Here is a 20945-nt window from a genome sequence, read left to right as displayed (position 1 = left end):
AAGACAACTCATGGTGGGGACCAGCAGGCTCTCAGGGTGAAGGGATCCCCAGATGACTTATGCTGGAGTGAGCTCACCACCTCTGAGAGAACTGCACTGATTTAAGCCAGCCAGCTGCAGGGCACTCGGCTGCTCTGCCCTCCTGTGCAGCACGCTCCATCGGCATCCACAGAAACAGCTCCGTTTCCTGCGTCTGGGTTCACATCCCACTCGTGGCTGCAAAACTGGATCCATGAACCATCCCAGACTCATCACACAGCTGTGTAATAACTACGGCTGCAATCTGATGGCAGCTTAAGCGGGCTGCCATGGCCATCCCACCATCCTCCTTGTTCCTGGCTATGCCTTCTCTTCTCCACCATGATACTGGCTCAAGCATTTGTTGGACCCTTCACCAAACTACTTCAGTGTGCTAATCCAGCAGGAAACTACTCTCATGAAAGAAGCCAATACTTTTTCAGCCAACCGAAGCACTAGGAAATGTCTCAGACAATCCTGGGAGCCACCTAAATACTGGGAGTGCAAACAAAGCCAGGGAGCCTCAGCATCCTCGGCTGCTCTAGGCTGCCATGACCTGCGGTCTCATTTAGACCTTCCATGGTGTTTTTGTCAGCTTAAGGCCAGTGTGACTGACCCCAGGCACAATGAACACTGCCATCAGCTCCCAGGCGGCTCACGTCTCAGGACAGAGACATGAATGCTCCGCTCCTTACCTGCCTCGGGTGCTGCTGCTAAGGCTGGTAATGGCGGTGGAGGTGGTGGCAACGGTACTGAAGATGCAGCTCCAGCAACTGCTCCAACACATGTGCCAGCCATGGTTTCTGATCCTGCTGGCAACATGCCAGAAGCCAGAGCCACAGGAAGAATGGAGATGTCCCCATCACCTTTCTTCTGGATTTTAATGGTCCCCTGCTTCTCCAGTTCATGGATCTTTTTCTCCAGCGTTGACTGTCGCTGGATGGCTTCCTCTTTTTCTTTGACCATTTTTCTCAACGTGTGAACCTGGGTATTTGCATCTTTGTAGATTTCCTAAGAATGCCACAGAAACAAGTAATTTTTACTTGCATTCAAAAAAAACAGAATACCAATACTAGAAACAGAAGAACAGCTTGCTACTGGATTGCACAATGTGCCCACTCATTATCAGACAATGAGTTTTGATGCAAACCGTTTATCTTCATTTGTGAGGAAGAATTCATTTTGCACTTTTTCCATGCTAGCAGTAAGGCTGGGTACAGTAATGAGTCCTATGAGTAATCTCATCTGTGGGCACGAACACCTGGGAATGTAGAATTTTTATCATCACTTCTTTATAATGTCTGCCATTATGCTAATATATAACATACGTACGTTACTAGATTTTCACTTTTAACACAGGTTATCTGATGTCTTGCTGTCTGCTCTACCTGTGAGCAGATGTTAGTCCATAAAGAGGAGCAGGATCAGAGCTCCTCATTGGGGGGAGAGACTGTTCCTGCAAGTATCCTGGACAGACATTCAGAAGAAGGAACCCTAGAAGCAGCCATACTTTGGGACAAGGCTAAAGTCAGTTAATATTATGTTAATAATTTTTTGTACTAAAATAGTATACCAAGAAGGAAGGAGTCTGGACTGTGTATGGGGAGCAGACTGAGCTTCACAGTACCACACAAGGCATTTGCTCCTTATTGCTGCTATGTGCAGCCAAATTATAAAAGACTCCAGTCCCCCTCCAGCTCTCCTCCACAGCCAACTGCATGTGCAAATCTCCAAACAGGAATAATCACAGTCCTCAGTGATAGGATGCAGCCATCTAGTTCACTGATTTGCTTGCACACTCAAAGAGTTAAACGTCAGTCTTTGAGTGCATACGCAAATAATTCTACTTGAAATCTAACACAAACAGCTCAGCTCACTTAAAACATTTACTCTCTACCAAACACAAAATGCACTGGAGATCTCTCTCCTGAAACGTGACATCCAGCCAGAATTATACCATTGCACTTACCCGAATCACATCCAGTTCTTTGTTTCTCTGCATAAGTTGTTTTTCCAGTTCCACAATCTTTGCCATAGCTTCGTTCTCCGTATCTTGGAGTTTTTCAGATAACTATCATTCAAAAGAGGAATAGATCATATAATGAATAATAACAGTTTTCTTAACCAAAATATCAGTACCACTTATTGGAACAGTGATATTGTGGTAAATTATTGATATTCCATCAAACGGTCCCTGGGAGTGGGTGGCCCTGCTGAAGGCTCTGGTCATTGTGAATGTGATCTTTCAGCTAGGATGCGCGGGCAACCCAGCCAAAATGCAGCTATGGACCTGTCCCAGTAAGAGTCCACTCTAAAATAAAGCACTTAAAATGCAATTATTTTGCATATACCCTAAGTCTGATTCAAAACCCCAAAATCACAGAATACCATGATGGCACTGTTGCAAGGTCAACAGATGCTGAAGCAGCAAGACCTATAAATATCACCTCTCGCAACGAGGCTCATTTAACTAGTAATGAATAAAGGAAAGAGTTTATTTTCTGTTTATTTTTCCACAGTCTTGTGATTTTTTTTCCAATTTTTATTTTTTGCCAGCCCCACCAGCGTGCGATCTGAAAGCCACGCTTTGTTCTTGTCGGCGTTTCCCATCAACACCTCTCGCTCTGACTCAGGTGAGGTTGCAGAGGTGGCAAGGTGGGCCTGGTTGCTGCCTTCTGCACGTTTGTGAGATAAAACTTCTGCAATTCTATTATTAATATTTCTGTCAACACACGACAGAAAAGTCTGTCAATGACGAGTCTAGTCTATGTAACAGGAGATCACAAGTAAGTAGTTAAAAATTTGCCACAGAAGTAAACCGTTAAGTTTCTGAACACCTAAAAGGTGTAGGTCTATTAAGCAAACTCTGCCATTTTTACTAAATCCTTTTTCTTAGCAGAAGAGCACCTCAAAGGACCACATACTGTACTGTACTGTATAGCGAATTCCTTTAAGAATATACTTATTCTAAGTGAAAGCCATATAGAAATGGCAACAGAACAACCCTTTTATGATTTTTTTAAAATATGGAAACTATTTTCATTTTAAACAGCTGAGTCATATTTTCTGGACAAAAGTAACTGACACCAAGAACGTATGGCACAGAAAAGCTGCAAGCAAACCGCGACTATCTGAACAGTGCGATTTTTCAGGCCTTGGTCCTGAGCCCTTACCTCTGGGACCCTCGTAATGTGATTTAAGAAAGAGAGCAAAGTGCATTATCTCTTTCGGCATCAGACACATCGCGCTGCTTGGGGATTTCAAACGCTCCCAGAGGCAGCAGGCCATGCCTCAGCGGCCTGTTTCTGTTTTCCACGTACTTGGTGCAGCGCTGGGAGCAGCACAGAACAGAGCTGTACTTTTATGGTATGGAATGTTTATCTGCTCTATTTATTTGCACTGTATTGCCCAGGAATTTGCAATTTATATGTAAATTAGTTTTTCCAATTCATAAGATAACTCTTTACAGAGGTGCAGCGCGCCAAGTAATTCCATCTGGAAGCGCAATTCAGCTGAAACCAAAAACTCTGAAACTATTTAAATCAATAAGTTCCAAGCGTACAAAGCTACCGCCCTGGTAGCGGTCGACCTGAGGTGGAGGTCTCGCCAGGAGAACTACGTGAACGTGGAGGGGAGGCCGCCCGGCCGGGGGAGAGCAGGGAACGTAGCTTTCTTATGCAGGTCCTTCGCTGTCACCGTATTTCTGTGCCTGTCTCTTCAGTAGTTTCCTGGTTACATCTCCTAATTAGTTTTTTTCTTGTGCATGTCATGATCTTTTTTTTACATGTGAGTCTCATTTCCCAAACATTTTAACAGCAGCGATGTGGCCCTTCTGCTAAGAATGAGAGCTAATCTCACACTTAAGCTTGAAGAGCGTGCCTTGGCTTCCAGCTGTAACTAATCACCTAAGTGTCCTTGCGTCCGCTGGCCACCTGCATAACGGTGGGGATAATCCTTTCCAGCTCGCAAAGGCCTTCCAAGGATAAATTGAAGCTACCGAGGTACGCGAGTGCTACACGAACGGCCATGTAAAGCACTTAGGCGGGCAGCACAGACCAAACTGTTCCTCGACATACACAGAAACTGCGTATCGAGTCCCAGCGATCCTATCCCTGTATCTTCCTCTACCACAGTAGATACAGGAAAACCTGGGGGCTGTGTCAGATAGAGGAGTAAATAAAAGGACAGGATAAGACATTTTCTCATCTGGTCAGTAAACAGCTTAAGAAAAAAACATTGCAGCAAGTGGTGCACCCATTAACTAAAATATGCAAATATGAAGTTCAAAAGTATAGTTCGTACTGTAACTTTGCGAGGTTTCTCTATGTTAATAAAAGCACACAGTCACAATGAAGGAACTGCAATGAAATCAATACTTGGCATTAGTCCGCTCTCAACATTCAAAAAAGGAGAAGCGTCTAGCCAGGCCCACTGCCGATAATTTAAAAGCATGTCTGCAATTAAAAAAAAAAAACAGAAGTGGAATTTTTCAAAAATAAAAATACGCACTGTAATTTCCCAGCCAAGGAGACAGCACATGGGGGTCCAAAAAGAAAGCACCCAGCAAATTTACCTGTCTGAGTTTTCCAGAATTTCTTCATATGCCAAGAACCTGGTTATTCCCCCATAAAGAAGCACAGTTCTTGGCACTTGCTGCACAGTAGTCCAAAGGCTTCTTTTAAGCAAATACTCCTCACCCCAGAAGCTCTACCCCGGCTAAGCCTGTACTTTCATATCTCGAAAGAAACTGGCAATCCCAAAGCATTAATGTGCAAGCCGAAACAGCAGGCTCTGAACGCCTTCAAAGACAAAGGTGACTTCGGTTTTGTACTAACATGAGAAATATTTTCTTCCAGTTCTTCAACTCTTTCCAAGGCTGCGTTCTTGGTTTCAGCATCCTCAAGCAAAGCTCCCACATCAAAAACATTGTCCAGATAGGCCTGAATTTGCACCTGCAGTTTGTCACTCTCTGTGTGCTTAAGTTTCTGCAAATCCAAAAAGAGAAGAGTGTCACTCAACGCAGCCAGCGGTCAGCAATAACAAAATCGTGCACAGCGAACGCGGGTAGGAGAATGGTGCGAGCTCAGGCCACTTCCATCATCCGGAAAAACGTTTAGCGTTTTCACATTAGCAGGGGTCATAAATGATAAACACTCATTTATAAAGAGGACCAAACATGCAGAGCTTTCAAGTACAATTAAGCAGCGTCTTATCCTTTATTACTGCAGGGCTTTGCTTGCTATTTGAATATGACTCCTGCAGTTCACCGGCAATGTCTGACACAAGAGCGAGTCTGAGCCCAGGGTGGGCGAGGGGTCCCGAACCCGAACCCGAACCCGAACCCGAACCCGGCAGCAGCATGGGCCAGGGGGTCAGGCTGCCAGCCGAGGCCGACCGGTGCAGCAGCTCCGGCACACGTGCACAGCAGAGACATTGCGACCACAGACCAGGCCAAAACTAGTTTTCAGGGAAAACCTCAAACCAGATTTTAGGTTTGAGGGCTTCGACCTACCAAGCCACTACTTCTACTTGCAAGTGCAGAAACAGCCAGGAGCTGCTGGCTTTTCCTGCCGGCCGCGGGCGCAGCCGGCACGTGGCCGTCCCCAAAAGCCCGGCCAGCTCCGCGCACCTGTGCAGACTCTCCTGCAGTTTCCATTCCTCCCATGTTCAAAACGAGCTCACTTGATCTTAAAAGATAACCTCTGAGCACAGTTTGGACTGGTCGGGAGCTCAGCCTTCTCAGACGAGCTCCAGTGCTTGCACCACCCCACGAGCCCAAGCGGCCAGCGCTCGTACCGCTACGTACAAGTATTTCTTGTAGGCAGCAAAAACCATCTCTCTTGGTAACCACTGAGCAGAGAAGTCAGCAGAGACAAATCAGTCCCTAATCAGCACAAGTAGCGTCTTCATGCATACGCTCCTGACGGCAAGAAAATGGAGCGAGAGAAAAACACAAAGGGGGAAAATAAAAAAGCTTTCTCTTTAAAGAGAGTGTTTCCCACAGGAGGCCAGAAAATGTCTAGCTGTCAGGAGAAAATACTCTAAGCAAAATTCAAAGAAGAATTTTTTTCCAGGGGGCAGACTGGTAGGGCTCCGCAGCATTTCATTACTGAAGAAGCAGTGACGTGCACAGCCCCTGCGCCGCGAACGCTCTCCGAGCCCGGCCCCGAGCCAGCACGATGCTCAGAGCACGGGGTTCGGCTCAGGCCTCTGGCCCACGCTTCTCGGTACAGACGGCTGTACAGCGGCGGGCAAGGTCACTGTTTCTGGAGAAGACTTTGCCTCCATTGGTCCACTCTCTGGGTCACCAGACCCAGCTTAGCTCCCAGAACATCCTTCCAGTTAGTTAAGGTTAATTTTTTTTTCCCTTGCTGCAGGGGGGAATCCAAACCACGATCCCAAGTCAGCGAGCAAGGCCACTACGTTTTTAGCACAGAATATGAGATGTCCCTGCTCTGCCCTCTCAAAAGCTCTTTTGGTGGATTTCAGTGGATGTTGGAGGTATTAACAGGTTTGGTCTAACTCTTTCACTGGCTGTTTCTTGTTTCTCCTGGCCTGACTCCCGCTGCCCTCGGCAGGGCCTCTGCACGCACCTGCCTCTTGCTCGCTAGGTCGGAAGCAAGTCTGAGCCCTTGAAGCCACGAATGCCCTCGAGTCCTGGCGAAGGCTACGCTGGCTGAGCAGCCCAGGAGGGTGGGCAGGCACGCTGCCTTTATTCCTGACACCATAAACCGTGATGAAAAAAGACTTTTAAAAAGGAACAGGGAGCAATTCCCGAAAGGAGGCTCAGCAGAGTCAGCAAGAGGGCTCAGCACACCGCCCTCTCCCGAGTCTGAGCGTTATTTCCTTTGGCGACAGCGCCTAGTCCTGCCAGCGGAGACGCAGCGAGCGTAGAGGTTCGGGGCCAGGCTCCACGCAGCACAAGCCAGTACAAGGTTACTGTGTGAATAACTAACGGCTTTGTTCCTCTTGACACCACAGCTAACTAGCTGCACTATCCGGATTAAAAAGCATAGCAAAAAGACAACCATGAGTCAGGGTTTTTTCTAGTTCTCTGCAGCAGAGTCCCTGGTATCAGAGCTCCTAACTAGACGAATACACTGGAACGGGACTTTTACACTGACTTCCTGCAAGCAGCCAGCACAAAAGCAGTAATACTGGCCAGTGGAGGAAAGGACAATACAGTGAGCTCTGATGTTTAAGGTTACCCTCAACAATGATGTTTCTGCAGGGCACAGCAAAACTTCTCAGATGTGGCCGTTTGCAGTGCAGAGGTGCCGTGTGCAGCCCTCTGCCCCACTGCTTCCACAGCGGAGCCCCAAATATGCACACGCAAACTGATTTCCACACTGCAAATCAGCTAATCCGTTTGGGAGACCACAATCCACACTGTTATGGGATAGAAAAGCAGGTCATACTCACGTCCAAATACTCATCCAAGCCTAATTTTGTAAATTCATATTGCAGATGGACTCTGAAGTTCATGTCTTCCACCGAGTGGACAACGATGTTGATGAACTGCATGCAGGCCACCTGTGGGAACAACCACCGCAGGGTGAGCATTTAATAACAGATGCTCTGAGAAGACGAGGCTGACGGCGCACCAGCAAGGTGGAGGAAGGCTCTGGGGTGCACGCTTTGGACAGCCTGAGACGCCGGGGCCAGAGCTGGCACCCTCCAGCAGGCCTCGCTGGGTCAGACCTTATGTCAGCACATGTTATTAATGATTACATTTTATAATGTTTACTCTGAGTGGAAACTGTGATTTGCTCTTCTGCAGCTTTTCTTTCAACTTTGTGTTGGGTTCAGGCTTACGAGGTACTTGTTTGTGGTGCTAAAGGGGAACGTGGATTCCAAAAGCTTAGTAATGTCTGCGGAGTTCACCTTTGCTTCATTATATGCTGGTTCACAGAAAAAAACATGCTTTCCATGCCAGTCTGCTCTGCTAGTCATCACGCAAGCGTACAAGCTTTCAAGAAAACAATGCTATTTTCTGAAATGGCCTTTAAGAGTGAGATTAATTTTGTAACTGGAACCCTCAACATAGAAAACAGGACTTTCACAAAGGATGCTTTGTTATTTGCAGGAAACGTATTTCCAAATCTGTGGTGTGGTAACTGAACAAGGGACCAGGTCACACGAACGAGCATACAGCCAAATCCAAATGCAGGGAAGGAAAGAGAAAGGCTCCCCAGAAAGCAAGTCGCGGAGCTGCCTGGCCGCGGTGGGGGCCCAGTGCTGCGGAGGAGGCCGCTGCAGCCGCCAGCGACCAGCCGAGGCACCCGGGGGCTTTTTCTTTAGTGCAAGACAGGGCCAAATCCTGCTCCGCACAGATAGTCCCACAGTCCTCCTTTAGTTCAAGGGACCGACACGTGACTGCATTTGTCACTCTCTTAGCTGCTTTTAGAGGGGGCTTTGCATAGTCTTTTGAAGCTATAACACCTTGTGCCAGCCAATGCAACGGTTACAGAGTTTTCAACGGCATAACTAAGCCCTGCTAGAGACACTGCAGCAGAAATAATGTCAAACTCTCAGTATTTACTGGCATACTTTCTAGATTTCTAAAATGAATCAGAGAGAAGACAAAATCAAAGTAACCTGATTTTACAGGCAGGACAAGACTCCCGTGGAGGCTCCAAATCTCTGGGCCATTTTGTGGGAAGAGAGAACTGTAACCCACTCTCTGCTTTACCAGTTTGTTGTAGGAAAGTGCCGGTTCCCTGCGATCCATTATGGGGCCCTGCGGTGAGCCGCTGTTGCAGGGTTGCCTGTGACTACGGGTTTGGAGCGGGTGCCCCAGCCTGTTCCTTCTAGCTCTATGCTCCTATCGCCTGCTGATCCACAAAGAAACCCTCCTCAGCTAACCAGGTCCTGCCTGGTTTGCAGGCACCAAGGAATCCAAGAGTCAACCTCCTCCAATTCCACATGGACACAAGCCCAAATGTTGTGGCTAAACAAAGGTCTGGGGTCAAAACTTACATCTACGTCTACATACTTCCTGGGTAGGTTCTAAAACAGCTTTAACCGTTCTGTTTCCAAAACTACTTATACCCTAACTAATGCCAGGTTGCAAGACTGAAAAACCGTTCTGTTTCCAAAACTACTTATACCCTAACTAATGCCAGGTTGCAAGACTGAAAGCGGGGAGAACCCAAAGGAAGAGAGCAAGGAAGAAGGTCTAAAGATTCATCGAGGGGCCAAAGGAGGACTGAAGTCTCATCCCCGCTTCTCAGGGTGTATCCCTTTCTTACAACAATCCTATTCGCACAGTTAGAAAGCTAACTTCAGTTTTTGAGTCTTTACATCACAGAAGATCCTTTCCAGTTGCTGTCACGAGCCCTAGTTTTTCCTAGTGATGACACCAGGCAGCTGAACACTGCTGTACAGGAGAAAAATCCAGAGCCAGATCCCCTGATTTCAAAAGTGCCTTTGTTAAACTTGCTTTGGTTCTTGCAACATTAGGGCCAAATTCTCATTTCCTTTCTTAGATCCTTACATACACAACTCAAAGAAAATTAATGTAAGAAAGTGGCTTTTAAAATGAAGTCAGTCAACGGAACAGGAATCTTCTCTAAAATACTTGCGTCTTTTTGTTGCTCTTTCCTCCCTTTAGCTCAGTGCCCACATAATTAAGGGCAGCCTCTTTCGGCCAGGACATCACGGATGATCCTTGTCTGCTCCCATTTAGGGCAGAGGGAAAGCTCGGTCCTGCAGGACCGTCTCTGTGTTTATGTTCAGTCATTACAGCTACTTGAATAACTCAAGCTTTAACACTGCATCCCGGGGCTTTGGCTCTGGGACCTGTTTTATCCCATCCTGCAGAAATGAATGATTTCTGCCACCTTAATGCACCATTGGCAAACGGTACAAACCTACCTGCTCCCACCAGGCAGGTACCTCAGAGATCCAACCGCCAAGAGCTCTTTGTGCTGCTTCCCGTCTCGCAGAGCCAAGCCTTCCCTCCGCACCCCCTACAGCGCATTTGTCATATTTTGTTTGTAACAGCATGTGGATCTAGTTAGGACCAGATGGTGATAGAACGAGCAGATCTGCCAGATCATTTGTCATGAACTCTCTCTCCTAGCTTTAGACTTGTCATATATTCAGGCCCTTAGTGGGTGGAAGCAACCCAAAGATGCAGGTTTTATTAGTGTTTGGGCAAGTCCTGAAAATGTTTATTTTCAAGCCAATTTCACTGCTGCCTTCAACCTATGGCTTGAAAAGACTGGGCAGCTTTCATGGAGATGAAACAGGCTGTCTACATTGACGCTGAATGTCAGTCTCACAGCTCCCTGGGCATGTATGCACACACATATTCCCTACTCCATCCTTACAATAGATCATTTAGTATCTCAAATAAAGATGATGTTTTTCTTTAATAAGGGTGGACAAATGCTGCAGCTTATGGCAAAGTGGCTGGCTGCATGCCCTTGCCACTGCCTTGCTTCCCGATTGCATCACGCTGTGCTGCTCTCCCCCCCCCCCCCCAAATACGATTACCATTCCCTGAGAGTACAGGAAAAATGGCCAAGAGATGGGTGTCGAGGACTGACAAATCTGTCTGCTAAGCTGCAGTCTAAGCTATATGTACATCTGAGAGTATTTAATCTATACTGTGACTAGCAAAACGATCCTTACGGGGCCTGCAGTAACAAGGAACAATAACAACTGCAACCTGCCGCAGAGTTACTGAGAGCAGCTTGCTAGCTCTAGTAAAATTGCAGGGGATATTGTAACATATGTAGTTTTTAAGAGTAGAAAGAGGCCGTCCTATCTTGTTTACCACACCTCCTTGGCAGTCATGTTCTATTCGTTTTTAAGAGCACAGATTTCTAGAGAGGTGGATGGTTCCTAAGCAGAATTTCATTCTGCCTCTGCTTCATGGGTGCGAGTCTGACCCTGGTCCATAATGGATGGAAGTCACCAGCATTGGAGCATCCAGAGCCAATAGGAAAACCACACTCTGGTGCTTTAACTCTTAGTTCCTGGCAAAAAGATGTCTTTAACACAAAGAGGCCTTAACAGAAAGGCCAGCGTGCCCAGGCAGGGAACCCACCTGCTCTTCTTCCATTGCACAATGGCATTGGGCCATATGTGAGGCACTGGCTATGAGCAGAGCAAGGGAGACTGCAGTGACTGTACTGCACCTTTGTTTTGCAAGTAAAAATAGGACTTCAATTTTTCAGACTTCTAACTGACCCTACCACTCACTTGCCATACCCTTTAAAGAAATGGATGCAGAAGTACATCTCACACCGAATATGTAACCAGTTAGCTCATCCTTACTGTCATGATTCTCCATGTTTCACATGTTTCCAACGTGCAAGTTGGTGTTTGCATTTGTGGGTGCTAGTTAGGCTCTTCCTCTGTTTCTATTTTCGCTTGTGCTCCAGGGGAAGTGGATTTGGTGAATAACCATGCATAAGCACATTGAGGAACCAAAAGTGTTGAAAACTACTGTTATATTTATCTACAGATAAGAACAGACAACAGCTGCAATGAGTCTTCCCCACACTTCCTTGTCTGTGATTTTTGAGGATGTTGGCACATGTACAGAATATACATCTTGATATTGCAGATACTGCTATTCTGCCACAGAGTACCAGAACGGTACTTTCCAATTACCTTCACTACAGTATATGACATTTCTTGAAATAACTGAATTGAACTGAAGCTAAAAACAGAAGGTATATTATGTAGTTTGGAATATAAAAAATTGTATTGTGGTAACTTTAGACTAAGGGTCAGGAGGTAAATACAGCTCACTGCTGCGTAGGACAGCAGGGACAGACACAGTAAACACTCAAACCAAAGTCTGCTGCTAAAAAATAGCACTCACCATAAAGTCAATATTGTTGTCTTCATTTCGGAAGTGCTCCATTAGCTTCTCAAAGCGTTGTTTCTCCCCGCAAACCTACAAAAGAATCACCATGTGTTTGTTAAAATAGAGTTTGCAAGACGCACACTGTTAAAAACATCTAAAAAGCAGCTTATCTGCTTGCTCAAAACCTCTCCCTCTACCTTTCCTCTCTTGTTAAAAACATTCTTCCTCATGACCAATCCAGCTGATGAAACACAGACCAACACCTGTCCTGCAAGTCTAAAGGGGCAGGCGCAGCTATAAGACAATTCTTTGTACCCTTTTTCCCCTCAGAATATTGAACCTCATATCCACTGACAGGGCAAATGCAAACACAACAGGGTTACACCAGGCTATGCCACAGGAAGATGCAGCATCTTTTACAGTCCAGCATTAGTTTTCCACTGTAATATAATACAACGAGGAAGAAGACCAAATTACAGGGAAGGGGGGAAATTATCACAGGCTAAATTAAGAGTGAAATAAATCAGCCTAACTATCAGCTAGCAAGGCTTTCAGAGCCCTAATACAGGAGTGTTGGCAGGAAAAGCAACTTGAGGGAGAAATCAGATCTAAGATAAAGCAGGTCACAGTACATTGTTTAAATCTTATGACTTCCCATTAGTTTCTCCATTTCAGTCCTACTTTTCTCAGCATATAAATAAACCAGAGTAAGTCACATCAAAACATTAAATAAACTGGAAAGTGGAGTGAGCAGAGCATGTGGCCGTGCGCCGCTGACCCTGCCGCCGAGCAGGGAGCAGTGCCGGCCGCGGGGCGACAGGAGAAACCTGCCTGCACTCTGGGCAGGCAGAGAAGCTGCGGCAGTGCACGGGGAGGGAAGACAGGCTGGTGCGGTAAGCGGTGGAGAAGCCATCTGTGTCGCAAGGAGCAGTTGATGTGAGAGGTGGCACTTCTCCCAGGGCAAACGTGTGCCAGGGAGTCTTTACAAAGATGATGAGGGCACTGGAGCATCTCTCCTATGAAGAAAGGCTGGGAGAGTTAGGCCTGTTCAGCCTGGAGAAGAGAAGACTGAGAGGCGATCTCATCAACATCTACAAATATCTGAAGGGGGGGTATCGAGAGGATGAGGCCAGTCTCTTCTCCGTGGTGCCCAGCAACGGGACAAGAAGCAACGGGCACAAACTGAAACACAGGAAGTTCCATCTCAATATATGAAAAACATTTATTTCCTGTGAGGGTGACTGAGCACTGGAACAGGTTGCCCAGAGAGGTGGTGGAGTCTCCTTCCCTGGAGATAGTCAAAACCCGCCTGGATGCGATCCTGGGCAATGATGTGCTCTAGAGGACCCTGCTGGAGCAGGGGGGTTGGACTAGATGATCTCCAGAGGTCCCTGCCAACCTCAACCCTTCTGTGATTCTGTGATTCTTTGAGTCGCGGGTGAGCTCACAGGCACCTGGGGAAAACCCCCTTCACCACAACAGCAAGGTCAAACGGGAGCTCGTGTGGGAAGCGCCAAGCCAAGGATGAGCCAGTACACCCCCAAGCTATGAGGAGAGTTTCTGCATACACTGCACCAAGAGCTGACTCCCCACGGGCTGGATTTTCCTGTCAAAATCCCTGGTGAATTCAAAAAGAGCAGAGATCCCTCCATTACAGCCTCTGCAACAAAAGCTATACGTGACTGGAGAGATGTGTCTGTGCAGGTACGGTATCAATTGCTGTTCCCAGCTGCAGCATCCCAGACGCTGGTTGTCTGTAGAGGGGCAGCACAGGCCGGTAGTGACAGTGTAGCTCTGCAAGACACTGTGCCGGGGCCTGGAAAGCAATGTCAGGCCGTCCAGAGGACTGGACTGAAACCTGCCTTCTCCTGAGGAACAAAAGATGTGGTAAACTCAAGAGGCTTCTTCCTTTCTTAACCAAATTTCACCTACGTTTCCTGGTAGTTCCAGGTGCTACTATTACACCAGTACAAAATGAATCACCAGGGATATTCTTCTGGAGAATGAGACGTAAGAAAGCTTTTAAAGTAAGAATTCCAACAACTCTCACCATAGCTCTGCATTTTCAGATCATTTTACCTGCACGTTACAAGAACACTTTATTCTTGCAGAAAAAAGTGCTGCAGGAACTCTCCCTTCACGTGGTGAAGAGACATAGCAGAGAGCCTCCATCTCCTGGCCTGCCTGTCCATGCCCTCACGTCTGTGAAAGGGGAGCGCGAGAAGCAAAGCGCTGCGGAGCCAAACGGGTCAACGTCCCCTACATCGCGCCGGTGGAGTCCAGTGAAAAAACCATCCACAGGTCCTGTAAGCCCTCACTGGTGAACCAGTGGTGATCATGCACTTTCTTCTAAGCCAGATCTGCACTAGCACCTGCCAATAACCAGGGGTAAAAAGGTTACTGCTGACTGTATGTTTCTCATGCGCTCTTTGAGCTCCTACGAGCTGAGATCATTCGTAAGCTCCTGGCGGCACTCCTTCAGAGGACTGCTACCACTGGTTTCTCAGCAATCCTGTCTGTTAATTATATCCTTTCCACCTTAGCTAGCTGCAACAGCACAAGCTTCTCCCCATTTCCCAAGCTAACATGTTGTGCAACCTAATGCTGAACTATCTCAAGAACATCAGGCCCAGTCCTAAGTTTGGGTGCACTGAACCAGGAACAGAAGGGACCATACTGCAACATCCTGGATCTGCAGCAAGTGTCCTCAGCCTGGTTAGGGTCTGCAAGCTGCTGAACAACAGGCACCATGGGGACATGAGCCGCTGCCTCCCTCAAGAGCCAGCTTGATGGTACAGTATTTATGGGAAATTAGCCAATGAGTGGTAATTAAGGATTGGTGGGAGCAGAGGGTGCTTCTTAGTTAGAAAGTAGACTCTTCGAGACAGGGATCAGTTCTTTGTATATATTTGTGCAGTGTTTCCCACCATGGGACCAAATACTCGATTCAGGTTTCCAGATATGCTCAGAAAGTAAAGTCTTTATAAAATATGATTATTCCTACTTCCTCAATAGCTTTCTGTTTTTAACAGTATCTGTCTTACAGTGTCTACACAAATATTAAGGTTCTGAGCAGACCTCACTGAGGTCTGTGGGAGTTTTTCCATGGAGTTTAATGGGACCTAAATTGAGTCGATCTCACTTTGCAAAGCACTGCTCATAGTGGCCTGCTGGCTGGTCTCTCTCTGTGCTTTCTGCTGCCTGTTGTTACGGCTGAATAAAACATATCTGTGATGTATGTGATACATCTTCTCTCATCACCACGCAAAATTGCCATAAATGAGTTATTATTCAGATGTTTGTGGTCAGTACCTGACGTCAATGGGAGTTTTGCCACTGGATCTCTGAAAGAGGTCACTGACACTGGTTATAATGAACTATTTGATAACATTACCATTACGATTCGTGGCCTCCTCAGTCCCACATCTTGCAACTACGGGGCTCTGTGCAGGCTCAACAACCCCCACACGTACCACCTCGGGAGACCAGGTGCTGAAGTCATACACCATGCACTTTTAGTTAAAAGTGTATTTAAATGTGCAGAATGTTTCCAGCTAAACCTTAAATACGCACAAAAGAGAATAAATACATGTTACATAACAGCGTATGTACCCCCATGAAAAACAGATTCCACTTGCTGGCCAAGCAAATTAGGACAATCATAAGCCCCAAAGACTCAGGTCTGTCTACGTCCTATGCCATGGAAGTGTGAAAGCGCTTTTGAAGCATAAAACACGGTTCTATGGGCTGCTACGCTCTGCCCGTAGCACACAGCTAACATTAAAGTTTAAGATGCAATAGAACAGAGCTGAAAGGCCCAGTGGAGACTGACAGTCTTGGATGAAGCAAGTCTGCCTGGTGTTGTCTGGCCCACAGTTGTGCAAGGGGGAGAAAGACATGCGAGCTGTCCCTTTCCGTAGCAGAGGAGGAGTCCCTGGGACATGGAAAGGATGGCAGTGTTTGCAGAGCCACTGGTCCCTCAGCTTCACGTTCCAGATCTTCAGTCTAATCTCAGAGTTTTCTTTAGGCACAATCTTCATAAAGCCTTCCTACAGCATCAGGAATGATCCTGCTGGGAGATCAAAGTACAAACACTGCACCCACAGAGCTGACAGTTAAAGCAGCTCCGTAATGTTTGTAACTAAAACTGAGAGCAAATGAGTGAGTTCCTGCTGCAGCCCTACAGTGCGTTATGCTTTGCAGTGGGTGGCACAAGAACTGGCTTTAGTGATAAAGAAGCTCTCCAAAGCCACCAAACGTCCACAGTCAAATCCCAAATGGTCAGAGGTGCACTTGGAAAAACATATCCTGGGCATTTTGGCATAACAATCCTGGTTTCACAAGTGTATGTTTAAAAGCAAGAGATCAAATCAGTGCACTGCGACAGGGTCCAGAGCATCCCCATACAAAACAAGAGTGCCAGCACGTGCCAGCATCCTGCCTAGCTCTCCTATTTTCTGCATGCAAAGTCAGGAATAATTTCTTTGTGAAAAAGCTAAAACTCAATGCTTGTGCAACGATCTGATCTACTCTAGGCACTTATCTTGAACACCCCACCGGGAACTCACTTACAGAGGGCCTGTCAAAACCAGTCTTTGTGCTTTGGAAGCGTGCCACATTTCAGGCATACGTCTCTTCTGGGATGTGTATGTTCCCATTCAGGAACAACGCACAATTCAGGAGGAAAAGAGATGAAATGCTGTAAAGAAGCTGACTCCTATCAGGAAGAGGCAAAGAGAATACCAGACACTGGCAGAATTTCAGGAACCTACTTGTACTGTAAGAATCAAAGGCAGCAGCTGCCAGCCAAAATAATTTGATTTCAGAGGCTTCCACTGGGCCTGATTCAGCTCCTGCTCAAACCAAAAGAGCCTTCCCTTTGACTTGCACCATGATCTGCTTCAATGCACTCGTATCCACATTAATGTTCCAAGTCATTTTTTTCCTCCTATAGTAAATGAGATGACGGTCCAGTTCAACCAACTGCAAATTCTTCTCATGCTTTCTGCACTCTCCCATCTCCACAAAACAGTCAAGGTTAATATAACAAAAGAAAAAATATGTTCACCTGAACTTTGCACTCCAAGCCACTGTGTCTCTCTTGTTCCCATTTCAGAAAAAATGAAGCTGAACAAAATCATGTGTTATGGAAATAAACATCACAATGGTGCATATGATCACTCAATAACAGCAGTCAGAAGGACTGATTTCTGGGAAATTCAATGTAAATGGTTCCACGTGGATGGAAAAAGCTGACATAAACAACTATGAGCTCTTTATGGTTGACTAATTAAATTATGGTTGACTAATTAAATTAGGGAGCAACCTCAAGTGATACAACCCCAACAGACAATTGCCAATCACAGGCAACAACAACACCGGCTAGCTGGAATGGAGCAGACGATAGCAACAGGAAAAGCAACAACGACCTGTGGCTTTCGGCAGCTACTTGCAGATATTTCATGCTATCATCAGATGAGTCAGTGCTGGGAATGTGTGTTTCAAAAGTCAGTGAGCTGACTTTCATAAAATGATATAATTTATCCTGGAAGATTAAAGAGAGTGAAACTATAGACAAAGCCTACGGCCTGAAGATTGGCCAAAATCCAAGTCAAAAGCTGAAATCAAATCCCACCGCATAAAACCATATGTTGCCATTTTTATTTGAATACATTTCCAAGGTCTGTCATTTACATTGGAAGTATGGTTGGCACTAAGACGGATATTTCTTTTATTAGCATTATTCTATGTATGAAGAAAGATTAAACGGGTTACCACAGCTATAAAAAACCTCTGTCTCTACTCAGGTTGTGAAAAAAACTTTTCAGGTTGCTCTAAGCCCATGTCATTCCAGAAGAACAATGTGGCTTTATGGAAAACCACCCCTGAAGAATCTTTTCTTTAGAAAGACTTTGGATGCTAACAAGGCAAGCCCTTCATAGATATATTACAAAGGTACAATACAATCCTATGAGGAAGCAAAAAGATCTGTTATGAAAAACTTGGCGACAATTATGTCCATATCCACCTAGCAGCGCTTTCAGATCACGTAGTGCACATCTGGACCACCCAAGAGCAAAGTTCAAATAGGATAGCCCTGGTGCTGTTCCTGCTCTTGGGACGTGATTACACTAAGAAGTTCCAGAAAGGCAACGTGAGCAGATGGCAAAGACAAGACAAAAGGGATATTTCAAAAAAAAAAAAAAAGAAGACATTTTCACATGCAGTGTCAGACATGAAGTGAAAATACAGGCTCACAGAAGCTTATCTCCCGCCTACCTCAGACAGTTATCTAACAACATGGTGCAACACCTAATTCTGCTGGAGAACTGAGCTCGTAACTCAGCCTTGCCACAAGAAAACATAGCACGATACATATGGAGATGGACCTTCACTAGAAGGTCGGCAGTATTTCAAGCTTTGGAGTTACGGTTTGTTGGCTAAAGGTACCAAATGCACTCTGCAAGACACAGCTGCCAGACCACTATCTTCTCCACATCTGCAGTACTGATGCTAGTACAACGGAAAAGCATGCCCTCTGTGGACACAGAAATTGCCTACTGCAACCACCTCTATGAGTTTATTTCTTTGAGCAAAGGAGGAGAGAGAGGATGACGGCTTTGAGAAAAGGCATTAATAGACATAAGCTTGCCAACCTACAAAATGCATCTTGTGCCAGGAAGCAGCTAAAGCCTGATGGTCTCAAAGTCCATACAGAAAATGCTTGAGATCATTTTGGCTGCATTTACACTTCAGGTGAGCATTGACTGATGTGGCAAAGGCAGCTAGCAGTGAGCTCAAGTCAGGGAAAACGATCCTTTTAAGGACTAAATTTAAAATATGTAAAACTTAGCAAAGGCTTTGCAATACAGGAAATTTTCTGTCAGTGCAAATGTTAAAATGATCATCTGGCCACGTGTTGCTCAAAGGTTATTTTAAGCTGTTTCCTCCTCCTTCAATAACCTTCTGAGTTCTGTAACAGTGACTATTCTATGTGAGAAGCAATTTTCTGCATGGCATTTATGCACTGTCTACATGAATGTAGCCCATAATGGATACGGTGCTATAAATAGCCTGATGCATATGCAATCCCCAAATTCCCGGGACTCTTTCTAAACCTGCCCGTGCTCCTTTGTCCTGGCTGCACAAAGCTTGCTTTCTCCTTCCCTCACAACAGCCCACTGTGATCAGCAGATCCCACCGTGGGCAAACCGCCCTCCAAAGGAACGCTTTGTTTTGACGGATCACGCTGACATTTTTGCAGTTTGCTAAAGAACAAAAAAATCAATTTTCTCATAAGTTACTGGTTAAGCAAACAGTTATTTAATGCTTGTTAGGTTAAAATACCTTCTACTTCTCTACCAGCAGGGTTAAGACGTTCTCAAATTACTGCTCTAGTAGAAGAGACAGCAAATCTATTTACATTTTCTAACGCTTGCAAACAGTTTTTCCAGTACTGAGCTATTATAATGGCCTGCAAGAATAATTCAGAACTGCTGTTTTCAGTGCTGTCGTTCATTATTTAAGTAATGAAATCTGACTCTGAATTAAGCATTGTGAAAATTTAGGGCTGAACAATACTGTCTCACTTCACTGAAGTGAAAACTGATGGAAGGCAAACCCCGCGGGCCCGTTTGCCATCGCCCGGCGTTTTCCGCTCGCTCCCTAGCAATGCAGACGAAGCCTGGTACTGTAAGCACTGCAGTAACAGTCATAAGGAGCCTGCGTGCAACGGGACTGCAATTCTTTTCGCTTGTCAGAAATTTCAGCCGGAGCAGCAAACACGTAAGTGAATTAAAGCGCGGCTGCACGGCGAGGTGCTCCCCTGCCGGCGGCAGGGCGGCGCGTCCCGCCGGGCGCAGCGGCCCCGGCCCCGGCCTCCTCCCTCCGAGCACACGCGAAAGGCAGCGCGGCCGCTGCAGCGACCACCGTCTGCGGAGCTTCCCAAAAGCTGTCGGCGCTATCTGGACTCCAGCACATTTTTTGGTATTTCTTCCAGTCTCTTCTTGCCTTGGAGCAAAACGAGGTGGCCTCTTGAAAGCCATGATTCACCTCAGGAAAAGCACCTTATTTCTGTTTTTATTTTTAAATACTAAATTTGACTCCCAGAGAAGCACACAAGCATACACCAACCTTCCTGAGTTCAATTATTTCAGTATATGCTTATATAATAAGCAACTTAACTGCTCTGCTGGATCAGAGCCAACATCAGCAAGAAGTGTTTCCTGCAGAAAGCAAGGATTATTTCTGGCTGGCTTTTTGGCTCGCAACTCATCTCAGGCAAACTTTTTGCCTCTGCAGTTTGGATCTATGTTAATTCCCCTACTATGCATATTAAAACAAATTTGGAGACTGGTAGAGTCTGCAGGTCCTTCCCAGAGATATTTGGTTGTTATTAAATTCTCCTGGATTTTAAACAGAGATTAACTACAAGATGAATAAGGATTCCAGATTTTGCCCACAAACATGTTAGATCAGTTATCTGAAATACACTCAAAACCTGTCATTTTCACATCCTCACAAAATTTGGGGGGGGGGGGGGAACAAATTCCTTTTAACTGCTGGCATTACACAATCACATTAGAGCGGCTGGGTTGCAATTTTCTCCATCGTATCTGCATGCGTTTCAGCTGACCTTCGAGAAGCCCTCGTCGGACTGGCGACGTGCCCGGGGAAGGGGCCAGGGCACGCGGGGCCGCAGCAGGCCGCGAGCGAGGCAGGGCCGAGGCGCGGAGCAGCTACCCTCACTGCCCCGCGATGCTTCGCCTCGGTACTTCTTCGCAAGGCCCCGTGCCCTGAGGCTAACTCATGTATTTCTGAGAAACTCTGCCTCCAGATTTGCTGGCAGCGCCAAGCTTTCTTCGGCTTAAGAGGAAAGGGCCGAGAGAGTCGGGCTCTGGCGCTCCCGCTGGCGACTGCCTCTTGGCCGGAGCGGCTGCGCTCGGCGGACCTGATGCCTGCAGGTGAGTCGGCGCGACCGGCGTCCCGGGAGCAGCTGCCCCGCGTTATAAGGTATCTTGGTCTTACGTAGAGCATCGCACGTCAGCCGGGAGAGTGAAAATTCCTGCACGAGCTGCGCGTCCCAGGGGAGCGTTAAGCAACG

The 20945-nt window shown here is 46.4% G+C and overlaps 1 protein-coding gene across 9 annotated transcripts in view; it reads right to left on the bottom strand.

Annotated features, from left to right (window-relative positions):
• The window catches only part of FMNL2 (formin like 2), a 198791-nt gene that overhangs the window by 19615 nt on the left and 158231 nt on the right, over window positions 1-20945 (bottom strand). For all 9 annotated transcript variants that reach the window (XM_068949401.1, XM_068949400.1, XM_068949399.1 and 6 more), the window contains exons 10-14: window positions 11858-11932; window positions 7441-7551; window positions 4854-5003; window positions 1988-2089; window positions 714-1029 (exon numbers count right to left, since the gene is read on the bottom strand). In XM_068949401.1, the coding sequence (XP_068805502.1) occupies window positions 714-1029; window positions 1988-2089; window positions 4854-5003; window positions 7441-7551; window positions 11858-11932 (754 nt within the window). The remainder of the gene's footprint in view (window positions 1-713; window positions 1030-1987; window positions 2090-4853; window positions 5004-7440; window positions 7552-11857; window positions 11933-20945) is intronic.

Source organism: Struthio camelus, chromosome 6 (assembly GCF_040807025.1).
Source record: "Struthio camelus isolate bStrCam1 chromosome 6, bStrCam1.hap1, whole genome shotgun sequence".
In the NCBI taxonomy this organism is placed as follows: domain Eukaryota; kingdom Metazoa; phylum Chordata; class Aves; order Struthioniformes; family Struthionidae; genus Struthio; species Struthio camelus.
Note: the sequence above shows the minus strand (reverse complement) of the source record. Positions and strands in the feature narration are given on the sequence as shown.